Source organism: Chiloscyllium plagiosum, chromosome 7 (assembly GCF_004010195.1).
Source record: "Chiloscyllium plagiosum isolate BGI_BamShark_2017 chromosome 7, ASM401019v2, whole genome shotgun sequence".
NCBI classification, from domain to species: Eukaryota; Metazoa; Chordata; class Chondrichthyes; order Orectolobiformes; family Hemiscylliidae; genus Chiloscyllium; species Chiloscyllium plagiosum.
In genome coordinates this window covers 42,817,576-42,833,478 of record NC_057716.1, presented here as the reverse complement: position 1 = coordinate 42,833,478, position 15,903 = coordinate 42,817,576, and the positions used below count along the sequence as shown (strand labels likewise).

The 15,903-nt window shown below is 36.7% G+C and overlaps 1 protein-coding gene across 1 annotated transcript in view; it reads right to left on the bottom strand.

Moving 5' to 3' along the window:
• Positions 1–15,903, bottom strand: part of ttn.1 (titin, tandem duplicate 1) — a 336,276-nt gene that overhangs the window by 248,915 nt on the left and 71,458 nt on the right. Inside the window, exons 44-48 of the mRNA XM_043694489.1 lie at positions 14,000–15,886; positions 10,380–13,887; positions 6,125–6,138; positions 1,725–5,498; positions 473–751 (exon numbers count right to left, since the gene is read on the bottom strand). Of these exons, the coding sequence (XP_043550424.1) occupies positions 473–751; positions 1,725–5,498; positions 6,125–6,138; positions 10,380–13,887; positions 14,000–15,886 (9,462 nt within the window). The remainder of the gene's footprint in view (positions 1–472; positions 752–1,724; positions 5,499–6,124; positions 6,139–10,379; positions 13,888–13,999; positions 15,887–15,903) is intronic.

Sequence of the window (15,903 nt, the reverse complement as noted above, 5' to 3'; positions counted from 1 at the left end):
CTCCAGTGGAACCACTGGTGAATAATGCTGCACATCTTCCCATGGGCTTGTCATTTCACTGGACCGTTTGCCACACGCAGGTGAATTGGCTGCTTCTAAGAAGATCATGAGTGATAGCCCATCTATTGGGCTATCTGGGTTCTCAACCTGGATTGTCAGAATCACAATCCAAATGCGAAGATTCAACCCATTCTCTCTCACAAATGAAGAGAGACTTTTGTTGGTATCAGACAACACAGCAATGGTTTTCCAAAACCTAAAAGATGATGGCCAAAACTATAAACACTTAAATACTTTTTAAAGAAGTTATCAAACTACATAAAAATCAAGACGTGTTGTTACTGTTGGAAGTGAGTGATAATTTGTGACATACGTAAAGTAAATATAGATGCAAGACCACATGAACTGTCAGAATAATCAAGCTGAAAATGAATTGCTAAAATGAAAGACAGTTTTACCACAAATGACTTACCAGTCACAATCAGTTTAGCTGTGCTGCTTACACTGCCACACCGGTTTGATGCTCTACACGTATAGTCACCACAGTCAATTAGCTGGGGTTTCAGAAGTTTCAAGATGGAAGTATATTTCTCAGTCACAATGCTGTACTTTTCACTGTCACGAAGTTCAGCTCTTGCTCGGAACCACTGGAACCTGACATCAGGAATGGGGTCAACCTCACATTCAAATTGGGTAGCCTGTCCAACTATAACCTCCAGTGTTTCGATCTTCCTCTTGAAAGATGGAGGCACTACAGATTTAAAATGTAAGAAAAAAACTGTGATAAGAGAGCAATAGTGAACCATATTTTTAGCATAGGGTCTAGATGTGGCCCTCAGAAACTCAAGGATGGTGCAGGGAGGGTGACAGAAACTAACAATCCAAAGAGTGACTGTAGAGAAGAAATGATTGTTAAGAAATGTTAGCTGACCAGTAGTTGTGCTCAACATAATAAATGGTAAGAACTCAATGAATGAAATTCACAATATATTGACATGTGTGGTGTCCAGAAGCATGCAAATAATTGGTACATCTATGAAATGTTTTTTTCCCTAGAAAAAAAGTAGATGATAAAAAGGTGATATTAAGGTTTAAGAAGAAATGCAATGTTCAGTTGACTTTTCGTTATGACAAAAGTGGTGACAATGATAAAAATTCAGCAACTCTTCAAATGTGGATATGGGGATGAAAACAATATACGCCAGTTAGTAGAAACTTAAAATATCATGGCTGATGCAAATTAATTGCTAATGTTAAAGTGCAGAGGGCAATAAAGAATAATATATTCACAGTAAGCTTTAAACACAGCACTAAGCTTCCAAATTTACTCATTGTCAGCAGTGAAAGCATGTAAAGATTGCATCAAGTTGGAATGGAATTTTCACTTAAATTAATACAAAATCAGCTGAATTTTTTTTCTAAAGTAATGATGTTAATTTTTAACTTTTTTTTGTTAAATATTCATGGAATAAACTGATATGATCTTTTCAGGCTTTGACTGCACAGTAGATAGAGAAGGATGTTAATCAACCATTCTTTTACTTTGAAAGTAAGTAAGGAAGGAAAGAAGGAAGACAGAAAGGAAGGGAAGGGGCAAAAGGAAGTATTTAGTCATGTTAATTTATTAGAGTAAACTAAGTTGGGTTTTGAGAAATTACTATGAAGTTAGTTTATATTAGCTTTTGAAGTTCGTATTAACAAAGATTTTATCCCCATAATCCAACCTCTGATAATAACTGTGAGTTTTGCAGAAGTAGTTGCTTTTCCAGCTTCATTCAGTGCCTCACAGACATATTCTCCTTGATGTTCCTCTTTCTGTACTTTGTTGATTATAATTGAGTAAGTGTCACATTCTTGCAAACATTTGAACTCATTTTTTGATGTAATTCGTTTCCCATTGATATACCAATTGACATTGTTAACTTTAGTTATGACTGTGCTCAATTTAACTTCACTATCTTCATCTACAGTGATGTCTGTAAGACCTTCAACAATTATTGGTTTGTCTTTGGGGGGTTTTATTGGTGTTTCACCTGGCTTTCTTGGTTTAGAACTATGAATAATTCTAATTTCTTCCATTTCCTTCTCTTTTTTGAGGATTTCTGTTGGTTGTTCCACTGGAACAGATGCTGAAGGAGCATCTGTAGTAATTATTGTACCACCAACATCTCTTATGTGACTCACTACTGTCACTTCTTCAACAGTTTCCACAGATTTAAAATCCTGAATAAAACCCTCTGATTCAGTGGTTGCCTTCTTTGAGGTGCTTTCAGAAATGGTGACAGCATCAAGTGAGATAATCTCTTTGGCAGGAGTAATGCTGATGTGCAATTTTTCTAAAGTATCAATTGGTACATGGATTGTATCCAGTCGCTCAGCTAGAAAAGCACGCTGTTGTTCATGAGTAATAGCATGGAAAGCAGCTGTCAATTCTTTTCTTAAATCAGCTTTCTGAGGATATTCTCCTTCTAATGACAGAGTTATGTCTATTGGAGGATTGACATTAGTAATTTGGTATGTATATAAAATGCACTTGGGTTCTTTTTGAACTTTTAATTCCTTAATCTCCATCTCTTCTATGCTACCCCTTGAGAGAGATGAAAGAACACATTGCTCACTTGCCAAAGCAGATTGCAATGCTTTTCTAATCTGTATACCAACATCTAAGGTCGCTGCATGGGGAGCTTCAACATAAAGAGCTTTTTCTTTTTGGAGTACCTCACTTTCTTGTATTACATGAGTGAGTAGTTTCTCTTTTGGCTGTTTTTCTACCTTTAGAACTTCTTGCTCCGATCTTGTGATTGATGAAGAATGTTCTTCTTCAATGAGGTGTTTTTCTTGAAGTAACAATGGAAATCTTACTGACTGTCCCTGTTGGATTCTTGCTGCAAAATCCTTTTCTGCAGCCTCTAACATTCTGGTGCTTTCAATAACTATTGCCTTTTCTTTAACCTGAACAGAAATTGAAGGGAGTTTTGATTCATATTTATCTTCACAGCATGCTGTACTTAAGCCTTCAAACAGGGCAAGAGAACCATCTTGCACTACCTTGTTCTCGGTTATAGTGCTGAACTGTTTGACTGTGTCATCCAATTTATTTATGACTGCATGCTGCTCTCCATCTTCAATGGTAAGCATTTTCTCCTTTGCTATGTGCATTGGTACAGTTACAGATGGAAGAAACTCTTGTGGCAGAAGCTCAGTTTTGGCTTCAGCCTTTGAACTTTTAATTTCCATTTTAAGCATTTTCGTTTGTTCAGCTGACAATTCCGGTTTCTCTTCAAAAACAGCAGCATAGCTATATGCTTTCTCAAGTTTCTGTCCTGCAATATGAGTAGCTGGCTTCTCATAAGGTAAAATACCTTCCTTATGAAGAATGCATTCAGTCATCACAGAATGAGGACATAAAATAGGCACATGTTCTTTTGTCAGTTTAATTATTGTGGCATCTTTTGCCTCAGTTAATGGAGTTGTATGGTCTTGTGATATGAGATGCTGCTCTTCCAATAGTAAGGAATGTAGCAATGTTGGGCTTTTTCTAGTATCAGCTTTTTCTTCTGTAGGTACCTCAAAAGTAAAAGTTGATTCTTTGGGCAGAGTGTCCTGACTTTGCACAATCTGTAAATGCAAAGGTTTCTTTTCTTCTTTTTTTGATGTTATTGAGATGGCACTATCTAAACCAATTATTATTTCAGCATGTTCACCCATAAGCTGTTGCTTTTCTTCGGCAGTTAAGGCAGTTCTAACAAGCTTATCTTTCATCAACGAAGCTTGCAATATGTCACCTTTGTGCACTTCAAACAGAGCTTCCTTTGGTAATGATTTCTGGCTTTCAGTAACAGATGTCAAGAGTGCTTTTGGCAATTCTTTTGACAACTTTGCCTCTCTTAATGCATCTAATGTCTGTATGTCTTTTGTCATTTCATGTCTTACTGTTTTCTTCTCTGTTGCTATGGCTGCGTGAACCTCCATTTTTCTTTCTTTTAGTATTTCACATTTCTGTAACTCGGGAGTTTCAAAAGTAAACAAAGCTTCTTTGGGTGTTTCTCGCTGTCCCTCAATCTTGTAACTGTGTACAGAGTACACCGGCTCTGTTTTTGTTATTCCTTTTTCTACAATGTTAAGGGTTGAAGTCCTGAAGCTAGGAATTTGATGCTTTTCCTCAGATAAGATGCTTATGTCTTTTGTTTTTGTTTTAGCTGTTACACTAGGTGAATCTCTGATACGTAAGTTACTTTCCTTTGGAATAACAGTTTGCTCCTCAACTGAGGGCAAGCGAAGGGTAGTGTCTAACTGTACTTCAGTGCTTGATAATTCAAGTATTGGTGGACTTTTAAAAGGTTCATAATGCTGCTCTATATAGCCTAGACTCTCTTGAGTAGTTTGTGAATGCATTACTACCTGCCGCTTTCCAGCAATTGTTGCTTCAGCAGCAGAGAATGTCACCTCATGCAACATGCCTGTCTGTTCACTGTGAACAGGATGTTTATCTTCAGAAGCTATTGTATAGACCAGTTGATCTCCGTCTTGTAACTCAGCCCGAGCATCACCAGGCAATGTTACTGTGAACAAACGTGACTCTGTGGCATGGTCACATACAGACTTTTTATATGTCTGAGTATTGTGCTTTTGAACAACTTCCTGTTTTGTATGTTCAACGGTAGCAAACATACCACTGAACACAATTAGCTCTGCTGTGCAAATTGCTTCACCAAATTGATTAAATGCTTTGCAGGAATACAAACCACTGTCATCTTTCTGTGCTTTATTAATAGTCAATGAGCCAGAGCCATCAGGGTTAGAACTAAGGCAGCAATGCAAACTCTGATGAATTTGGTTGTTTTCTTTGTACCAAAGTATTTCTGGCATTGGTTCGCCTGTCACTACATACTCAAATATGGCAGGCAGGCCTTCTGGGCACTGCAAAGATTTAAGTTCCTGGAGAAAATGTGGTGGCTGACCCCTAGGTGGATGTATGATTTCTGCTGGCATCATTGGCATTTTCTTATCTGCTAATTTTGCAACTGGGGGTTTTGCAGAGGATTTCCTGAACCCTTCCTTTGGTTTGATCTTCAGGTATGCACTACATGAAGTCTCTCCAAGTGCACTAGTAGCACAGCAGGTATATTGTCCCTCATCTGTAAATTTTGCATAAGGTATGATTAGACTATATTCATTCCTATCATAAACAAACTTGTAGTTTGATGAAGGAGTCAATTTTTTACTGTTATAAAACCACTGAATAGAGGGTTTTGGTAATCCAGTGACAGTAACTGAGAATTTAGCTACATCTTCCACAACTACCTCTATACTAGAAATGCACTTAACAAATACTGGCACTGTTTGTAGAGGCTTAGCATCAGTGGTTATGTCCAAAATGCTAGAAAGGGCTGCAGTTTCAGGCTTGAGTTCAAATGTTTTGTCTGACACATGAAGTTCACTGCTGTAGGAATCTTCCCTTTCATCTTCAGCAGCGGTGGTAACAGAGCTAGAAAATTCTGTATAAAAAATAAGATGCTTAACTTTAGAAAGCATGTTGATTGTGAGTAATACTGGAAACTGGAAGAAAATTACAAATATTAATGGCAGTTGTTTGCATAACAAACTCAAGTTGCTTCAAAATAATACAAATACAGTTTCTATAGTAGTCTGGGATGCTGTGTAGAAAGTCAGAAAAGGTGGATGAATGTTTTTCGACTACTTTGAATATCTCATTATATGAAGAAAAACTTGCTGTCATGATTCAAATTAAAATTGAACTATTTAAGTTAAACTTTATTGAGATTTGTTGATCCTAAATGTGTGACTTCTGAAAAAAAAGCAATTATTTACAGATAATTTTAATGTCAAATCTATATTCTCCATTTCCTAATCAAGGTGAGTAATAAGAAGCTCTGTAGTTTGTTGTATGCTGGTGGTGGAGATACATCCTACCATGACAACATTCCAGGATAGTCATTGATACTATTTATTACTGCACAAAAAATGCATTGCATGTTACAAATTTTCTAAAGGCCCAAATAATTTCTAATATAAACTTTATTCCATCACTGAAATACATATTTTTCAATCACAAAAATTGTCTTTGTATCATAACCAAGCTAAAAGAAAAATGTATTCCTACCTTTATTAATAACTCTAACAAAATAATAAGTTTCATAGTCTGCTAAGTTTTTAAACTGAAAAATAACCCAGGTATCATTTGTAAACCTTGTTAATCTTCCGGTAACCCAATGTTGTCAAACCAGTAGAGAACCTTGATTTACGTGTTTAAAAGCAAGCCAGGGACTCGTCCAGTGGTTTGGACGATAGATGCAACATCCCTGTAGCACCATTCCACCCAAAACCTGATTCCTGCTAATCTCCTCTTAACTTGGTAGCAATGAAATCCTGATATTGGCTTTAACATCCTCTGACCATCGCAAAAGAAAATCAGGAGTTCCTGTTCGTGATTGGTGTCCAGCAATCCATACGGGACATAAGGCTGAATTTTACAGTTGCCTTTGGGACCCCAACTTCAGGGTGAGACCCACTTGCAAAGGTAGGACTGGTTCAGTGATTTTTACTGATGGAAATCAATTAATTGACTGTACTTGAAAGTCCATTATCCAATTATGAATAATGGGTGGAAGTTTCCTGATGCTACCAGATTGCTGGATTGGCAGTCCTGAGGTCCTAGCAATAACTGAGCGAGGCCACAGCTGCTGAGGGACAATGAGACCCTGCAAGGAAAATCTAAAATTCAGGATGGCCAAGGGAGATAGGCCACATCAACCAAAGAGAAAACTCTTCAATGGATCATTAGGGATGTGGAGGTTGTCTTTCAAGCTTTCTGGGACATTGACCCTCTGGCTGTGATACATCAGCATCACCACGATGTTAATTTAGTACAGCTGGTGGACCAATAAAGGAGGCACAATACATGCTGACAGATCCATAAACTGGATCCATAAATCCATAAATTGGGTTCTTACTTGAACCCTCAAATTATGTCATTGACTATCTTCCTCCATGGAGTAGATAGTAACCCACACTGCAACCCATCAAAGGAAAACTTTCCTATCAGCAGAACAATCGAAGAGAATCACATTAACACAGTTCCCTACTAATTAACCAGTTAACATCATCCACTTTCTCACCCCTTGTCATCACTCAGGGTCTGGTAAATTCAGCCTAGCTTTTGTGGACATCACCTAAATGCAGGATAACATTCATCATATTGGTTCTACATTCAAATGATTTACCAATGTTCACAGACCACTGTGAAATGGCCCACATCCCTGCATTAGCTCCAGTTTTTAAGGGATGAGAGATAAGTGGAAGAAAACATGCATTATGTATCAATTGCATTATTACTTGAAAATAACACCAATGGTACTATCATTCACTACTCTATGCAGCATCAGAACATGGTATATTCACAATATACAGCAACAGAAACCTGTACAAGGAATGAATGATGCCTGTGTTAAGCAACTTCTCAGAAAAGATGGAAGTCTTACATTTTTTCAAACATCATGTCTTAAATCATGTCAAATGGGGCAGGTAAATCATAGAAGACAACTTGTGCTTTCACACAACCAGATGGTTGTACTTATCAGAACATAACTGATAAACATAGTGACCAAAGTATTAATTTATGCTTATAGCACAAACAATATAACTTTGAAAAAAGAATTGGAATTTATAGCATTCAACCCATTAAAGCCTATTCTTCAATACCAAACAGTTTACACATGTTGGACAAATATTAAACATTGCTTTCAATGGAAAATATACATTTTAAATGTATAATTAACAAATTAGAAAATAAATATCAAAATGATAGTGACAATCAAAGAAATGATCCACATATAATATGATTATTTGCAAACTCACCGCAGAACTCAATTTCATTTGTAGCTTTACAATAACTCTGACATCATCCACATTACGTCATTGAGGTCATTTTTGGACACAATGAATGTAAGTTTTTACTGCTTTCATAATTATGGAAACTGCTCAAAAGATTTAATTGACAGATTGGATAATCTTTCTCAGCACACATTAAGATCTATTGTGGCACACAGCTTACTTCATCCAAAAGTAACTGTGGTAACACACATCAGTATGTTCTGCCTGGCTGTCAAATATACTCTTAATCCTGGAACTGGTCTATCTCTCAAGCCCTTCTGGCCTCCAAGCAATGCCATTAAAATTAACAATAGAATAACAAACAACACTAAACTGTCCAAACTTTGGATGCCTAGCTGTGTAGTGACGTAGCACATAGGTGCTCCAATGTCACAGCTGGTATGATGTGGTTTCTATATGGGAATTCCCAATACAGGTTTTTGTTTTTAAGCACAGTCAAAAAGATAACACAAGACGATTTAGGAATGCCAAGGACATTCTTACTTACAAGATAGGAAATTTATGAAAAGAGTTTGATGAGATTTGTGTACTTTCTAGTTAAAAAGCTCTGGGGCCAGATATTTCTCCTCTACATTTGCTGGAAAATAGTAAATACAAGAGGTATCTAAAAGTAAATAAGCAAAGAATGAATAAAACACGTGTATTATAAATGAAGCCAACTTACAAAAAAAACTTCTGAATTATAATGATCAGAACTATCCTGTCATGTCTACTGCAATAGTTCTTATCCTGATATATCCATTCAAGAACTGTGACTCATAATCGTGAAAGTATCAATCCTAGTCCTTCATATGACAATTGGCATCACTTTCAACTCCCTCAATCACAATCCCTCAGCTTGGTCTTCCTTCCAAGTATTAAGCAGTTTCCAAAGATGACAACTTCACAAAGCTCAAAATTATCAGGCACTATTTTGACAACAGTAAAATATTAGGCAAGAAATTGATGTTTGCGATGTTAGCAAATAATTGTTTAAAATACTTATCTGACTTTGCTCAGTGGATTTTAATTATGGCATTGCAGCATTAAACAATTGAGATTAGTGATCCTAATAAAAAAAGTGGCCGGGGAATACCATATGAGCATGTTTAATGAATTTACTCTAGGATCACTCACATGAATTTCTAGCCTAAATTAAAATACTTTCGAAATTACACTTTTGTCCAAATCTGTAATGATACCAAGAGGAAACAAAACAGGCAAAAGACAACTCTAAATATTACAGCTATTTGGTTTTGTAACTCAACAACTTGAGTTATTTATGTAAGCTTGGCTTGAGTGTCAATTAGTCAAATGGACTTTGCGTCAAACAGGACTCTGGAATATGCTGGGAACTATTGTCAAACTATACATTTACTTCAGTAAATTACAAAGTAAGATCTGGGAAACGTTTTTTGACCCTGAATTTCCTCTTAGTTAAATTTTCCAGCCAACATGCACTAAGAAATAATTGCACAATGAAGAATTATAGTATTCATAGGGTTAACAATAAATCAATTTTTGTATATCAGTTCACATCTTCAGTTAGGTTAAATGTTAACAAGATATATGTATACCAAATATGATGAATATTCTCCTTAAAGTATTTCAACATCTTGATCTATCTTTCAAATGAAAAACCTGCATGCATTATGAAGTAAATATCTCCAAAAAGCATATCGCCAGTACCTAACAGTGAAGAATCTGTGTTTGAATGCAAACTCTGATGAGATTAGTACCTGGGCCTCTGCATGTAGTTAATTGTGGAACTCAATTGAGTTGTCAGACACAGCTTCATGCAGAAGCAAGGTATTGGGGTAAAATAAAGGAATTCAGAATGACAGAATTTTCCTGTATCACTACAGCAATTTTAGAAAGCAGATAATACAATTACCTGGAGAAAGTCATAATTAAAAGGTGACATACTTGAAAAAAAAAGGCAAAATATTAATTACATGTAGTTCAAGGATCTTGGTGAAGTTTACGTCAAAGTTACTGTGCTAATTCAACAGGACTGGTGTTTCATGGAATCATATGCATACATAGGACATTATGTTTTTCAGTATAAATATGCCTTTCAAATCAGTCATGGTTAACCTGCTTGATATAAAACCCCTCAAAATATCAACATTTATTATTATCCTATGTTTGACTTGGCCAGGCCATTTAAAATTCCTAGTCCAAAACAATCACTATTTTTGCAATAGTTGCTTTTCAGCTAATACCTTAATCATTACAAAATCAAAGCTCCACTGCTGAGAAACCACTGCAGGGTAAAATTGCTTTAAATCAACACACACCCACTATATACGAACCATCTTTTCAGCAACATCAAATAAGAAGATATAAATGTTCTGTGTGGTAAGACCAATTTAATTTTCATATTTGAAATGAGCAAATTCATAAATGCACCATAAATCTAAAACAAAAATCAGTTTTTTATTATTCAAACTATGTCACAAGACATTTGAAAAGTACTATTTTACAGATGAAGTACTTTTAAAACTGCTTCTGAAACTGCTTCCCCAGCTTTGTTAACAGCTTTGCACTTATATACTCCAGCATCACTTTCTGTAATATTTGCAATGTTCAAATAATGATGTCCAGAGTCTTTTTCCTCAATGATGTGTTTGTCACCTTCAAGTATTTGGTCATTCGTATACCACATTATATTGGGTTTCGGAGTACCAGTCACAAAACACTGAAAAGATGCCATACTCCCAATACTGGTGACACAGTCAAGGAGGGATACTACAAATCTAGGGGGAGTTTCTGTCACTTGAAATTCAAATGAACAGTTCTCAGAAGCCTCTCCCTTAAACTGAATAGTCTCATCCTTGGCAGGCTCAGCAAATACATCAAAACTAATGTTCACACATTTCTCTCCTTTTTCTTCATTTCCATTCTCTGTCACTGCTATGAGCTTCACTGATTTCTGAGAATCATCTTTACCTTGTTCAATATCAAACTCAACTTCAATTTCAGAATCCTGGTTGCTCTGCAGTAAAGAATTACCAATATCAACATCTAATTCCTGGAGACATTCCTGAGCACTAGCTAATGACACAGCAGCAACAGCTCTACCACCTGCTTTTGTAAGTGCCATACATGAATTTGTTACTGTAAGATAGCCTCTACATGTTGTTTCTCCAACACTATTCGCTGCTTTGCAAGTGTATGTGCCACTGTCAGAAGGACGAACATTGGTTATTTTAAGACTATGATGAGGGGTATCTGTTCTAATGTATTTTTTGCCATCAAATGTTATAAGTGAATCATTTCTGAACCACATTACCTCAGGCTTGGGGATACCTGTCACTGAGCATTCAAAGACTGCATCAGTGTTTTCTGGAATCTCAAAGTCAAATATATGGCTGACAAATCGTGGGGGCACTTCTGTGACTTCAAAGTCAATTTTCACGTCTTCATTATCTTTTGTTAAAAAGTCAACATTATGTTCATCAGACATCATCAAAGGGAGGACATCCAGGGAGACAATCATGTTTTTGTTGTCAGGAGTGAATTCAGGAATTGTAATAATTTTTATCTGTTTTTCAAATTCCTTCACTTCATGTTCATCAAGTTCGACTTCCAGAAGAATTTCTTGAGGTGAAGGAGACCTTGATGTCTGGCCTTGCTGCACATCAAACTCTATGACGTGTTGATGAGTCACTGGGGGTGGCAATGCAATTGACCTTCCATCCTGTGGTAAAACGTCTACCTGAGTAACACTTTTGGCTTCCCCTATGATGTTTACAGCACTGCAAATGTATTCTCCTTCATCCTCTCTCTGAATACTATTAATTACCAATATACACGAACCTCCCTCTCTTTCAAGTCTAGTTCTATGGTTTGGTTCTAATAATGACTTTTTTCTATACCACTTAACATTTGGAGTTGGGCAACCAATTACCTCAATGATAAATGTGAGTGTTCCTCCTTCATGAATTCTCTTTCTGACAAGAGGTTTGATAAATGCAGGTGGCATTTCATTTCCTTTTGCCTCAGTTTGTTGTGGAGGTGTGGAAAATAACTCGGATCTTTGCTCTTCAGTAGCAAGACTTACACATTCAAAAGGAGTTGTTTCAATACCCTCATCTATTGGAGTTCTGAAAAATTCTGGTGGTGTATAAAACCTCTCGAGAAAAGCACCAGAAGATCGACCCGCATTAAGTGAAGGCAACATTTCTGGGGGAGTGGCATAGCCAGGAGACTGCGGTGGGGTATGGAATGACTCTGCGGATACAGCAGATCGATAGTTTTCAAAAGCCAAGGGTGGTGTATAAAATCTTTCATTCTCTGAAACGTCATCACTAATTGTACTGCTAATTTCAATTGACATTTCAGATTCCGGAGAAAGGGACCGTGTCCATTCTTCATTTTGATTATAGTAGTCATAAACAGCAGCAAATGTTACTTCCTCAACCTCCATTGAAGTTATTCCAGATTCATCGTAGCCAAATGCTTCATTATTTGCCTCTTCGTGAGCCACTGCTTCTTCCTGTCTTGCAGAAATGAGATATTGTGCAACTGAAACACCCTCATTTTCACCCCTCTCATCTTTCTTAGAGATTGTTTCCACTGAATCTATGTTAACATCATAGTCAATTTTAGAAGATGCTAAGTTATCACTTAACTCCATCTCTGACACATTTTCTGTTGTTCCTACATTATTACTTTTAATAACTTGCTGAATTACACTATCTGGAAATACGCTATCCTCATACATTTCACCTTCAGAGGCACATTTGTCCCGGTTTGGTTCTGTTTCCTCTCCCGTTTTCCAATCTTTAGATAACTTCTGGTTTGTATTGAGAGACCGTAAATATTCACTGATAGAATATGTTTCTTCTCCTGTTTCATCTGGCATTTTTTGATCCATCAATTCTAAGTCTGTGGCAATGTTATTACTAGCCTTCACTGAAGATGAGCATTTGCTTGAACATTCACCAAAAGACATTGCTGAACCTATGACATTGTTATCGCTCTCCTCCCTTATAGATGAAACTTCATCAGAAAGGGAAGTCCAAAAGCTCAGAACTGCTTTATTGTCCTTTTCCCTTAAAGTTGAAATTTCATTTGTAAATTCATCGCCAGTGGAAGTTACAAAACCTTCAGTTTCAGGTATAAAATTAAGTGGTTGTTCCTTAACGCTAAATAAAGGAGAAGTATCTCTATGCCCTTCCTGGACTGTTAATTGTTCTTGCTGCTCAATGTCTTCAATCTGTCCTATTTTACTTAGATTAAGCAGAAAACGGCTAAGTGATGACTCTGCTTCTTCATCAGATGACTCAGTATCCTTCAGATGGCAAATAAAACTATGCACTACAGGCTGAACAGTAAGACTCGATATACTCTGTACTTCTCCCGATTTATTTTTAGCAACACACTTATAGCTCCCCATATCAGATGCTAAAACATTTTCAATATATAATCTATATATGCCACTATTCTCTTCAAATCGGTACTTGTTATTATCACCAGTTAAAACTCTGTCATTTTGGATCCATGTAACATCAGGTGTTGGCTCTCCAGAAATTAAACATTCAAACATTACGGATTCTCCTTCCGCACAACAAATCCTATCCAGTTCTTTCACAACCTGTGGTGGTTCAGAAATTACGTCAAAAGAGAAAGTAAATTTATGCTTTGCAGTCTGTGAGAACGGTTCTTGAGATGAATCCTTGGAATCAAATTTATCTTCTTGCATTAACTGTTTATGTTCCTCATCTTGCTCTGGTATTGGGGTTGGAGCAGTTATTTTAATTTCAACAGGAGAAGAAAGTAAAGAAAAACCTCTTGGACAAGGTTTGGGCACTGAAGCTTTTGGTAATTGTAAGGTAGATCCAGTTCTAGCAAATTCTGGAAAATATGATTCCATTTCATTTTCAATCAGCTGATCAACATTATCTTCTTCAGTCTTGTTCTCTGGTGCCTCAGTCACATGTATATCAAATCTTTGCAAAGATTCTTCGAACAACTTTGCTTCTGGTTCTGGAAAATAAATGTTATTTTACCTTAATTGAAAATCTTAATTCATAAATATCTAATTACAACATATTTTAATTTTTTAAAAAGTTCATCAGTAAAGAATGGTGAATCTTACCTTGTATTGTAAGGGTCGCAAATGTGGATGCAGTTCCATATTGGTTGAATATTACGCATGCATATACTCCTTCATGTTCTTTGCAAGTGCACCCAATACTCATTGTAGATCTGTTTTCTGTGGAGTGAATATTATAGTCCCTATTTCGAGATATTGGGCATTCACCCTTATACCAAACTACAGTAGGTTGTGGGTGCCCATAAAATTGGCATTCAAGCTCACATGATTCTCCTTGCTTAATTTCAGAAGATGCAATATGATGGAAAAATGCAGGTGGGCAATGGTTGACTGCAGAAGTCTCTTGTTTTAGAGGTCCTTCTGCCACTACAAATTCAGATTGGCTGCTTGGTACTTCTGTTGATGTCTCTTCCATGAATGAACTGATGAAACTTGATGTTTTGTTATCCTCTGTTGAGCAAGGCATTTTTCCTGTTTGGATTTTACTTTTGACTTTCCATTTTTGTTGTGATTCTTTCTGACTAATTTCAGATGTGCTGACCATTGCTGTTTCTCCATCTGTTGACTGATCAGTTGTTCCATGGCCATGTGCTTGGTTTTCTGTCAGAAAGTCTTTGTGCATTCTGGTAACACTGTCAAAAGCTGTCTCATGGCCTTCCCTAAATTCTGCTTTGTCAGGTGATCCTATTTTGCCAATTGGAGATGGCTTTTTCAATGCACTAACATAGGTTAAAGTTTCCATTTCCTCTGATAAAGGAGACGTTTTTATCATCCAGGGGGAACTCACAATCTTTGCCTCATATTGTGGCTCTTTCTGTTTGATTTTAGCTACACCTATCATTTCAATGCGATTTTCTGCTGATGTGGGTTGCTCATGTACGTCATGACCTTCTTCAGGCTTCCCTGATTGCACATCATCTTGTACATGGTCAATACCTGCACGCTGTTGGTCAAAAGCTGTTTCATGGTCTTCCATAAGTTCAAATCCATATCCAGGTTCTTTTGCATCTATCGCTGTTTTTTTTGTCGATGAACTGAAAGAGGTTGGCTCAAGTTTGCTATCTGGCAAAGAAGGATGGAGTATTTGAACAGTGCTTCTTGCCATACCTGCAGGTTGTAACTCTTTATGGGAGACTTTAGAAAAGATGGTTGTCTCTATTTGTTTTACCACTGGTTTTGACCTGTTGGATGCAGGATGGGCATCTTTAGATATTTCTGCTACAAAATCTCTGTCAGGTACAGTAAAGACATCAGCAGATATTTCTGGTATAAAATCTGTGATAGGTATCCCATGGACATTTTCAAATCTTTCTACGACAAAATCTCTGTCAGCTACAGGATGGGCATCTGCAGATATTTCTGTTACAAAATCTCTGTCAGGTATAGTATGGACATCTTTACATATTTCAGTTACAAAATCCCTATTGGGTATGATAGAGGCATCTTTAGATATTTCTGTTACAACATCTCTGTCGGACACAGAAAAGACACCTTTAGATATTTCTGTTATAACATTTCTGTCGGGTACGATATGGACATCTTTAGATATTTCTGTTACAACATCTCTGTCGAATGCAGAATGGACATCAGCAGATATTTCTGTTACAACATCTCTGTCGGGTACAAAATGGACATCTTTAGATATTTCTGTTACAACATCTTTGTCGGACACAGAATAGACACCTTTAGATATTTCTGTTATAACATTTCTGTCAGGTATGATATGGACATCTTTAGATATATCTGTTACAACATCTCTGACAGGTACAGAATGGACACCTTTAGATATTTCTGTTACAACATCTCTGTCGGGTACGAAACGGACATCTTTAGATATTTCTGTTACAACATCTGTGTCGGGTACGAAATGGACATCTTTAGATATTTCTGTTACAACATCTGTGTCGGGTACAAAATGGACATCTTTAGATATTTCTGTTACAACA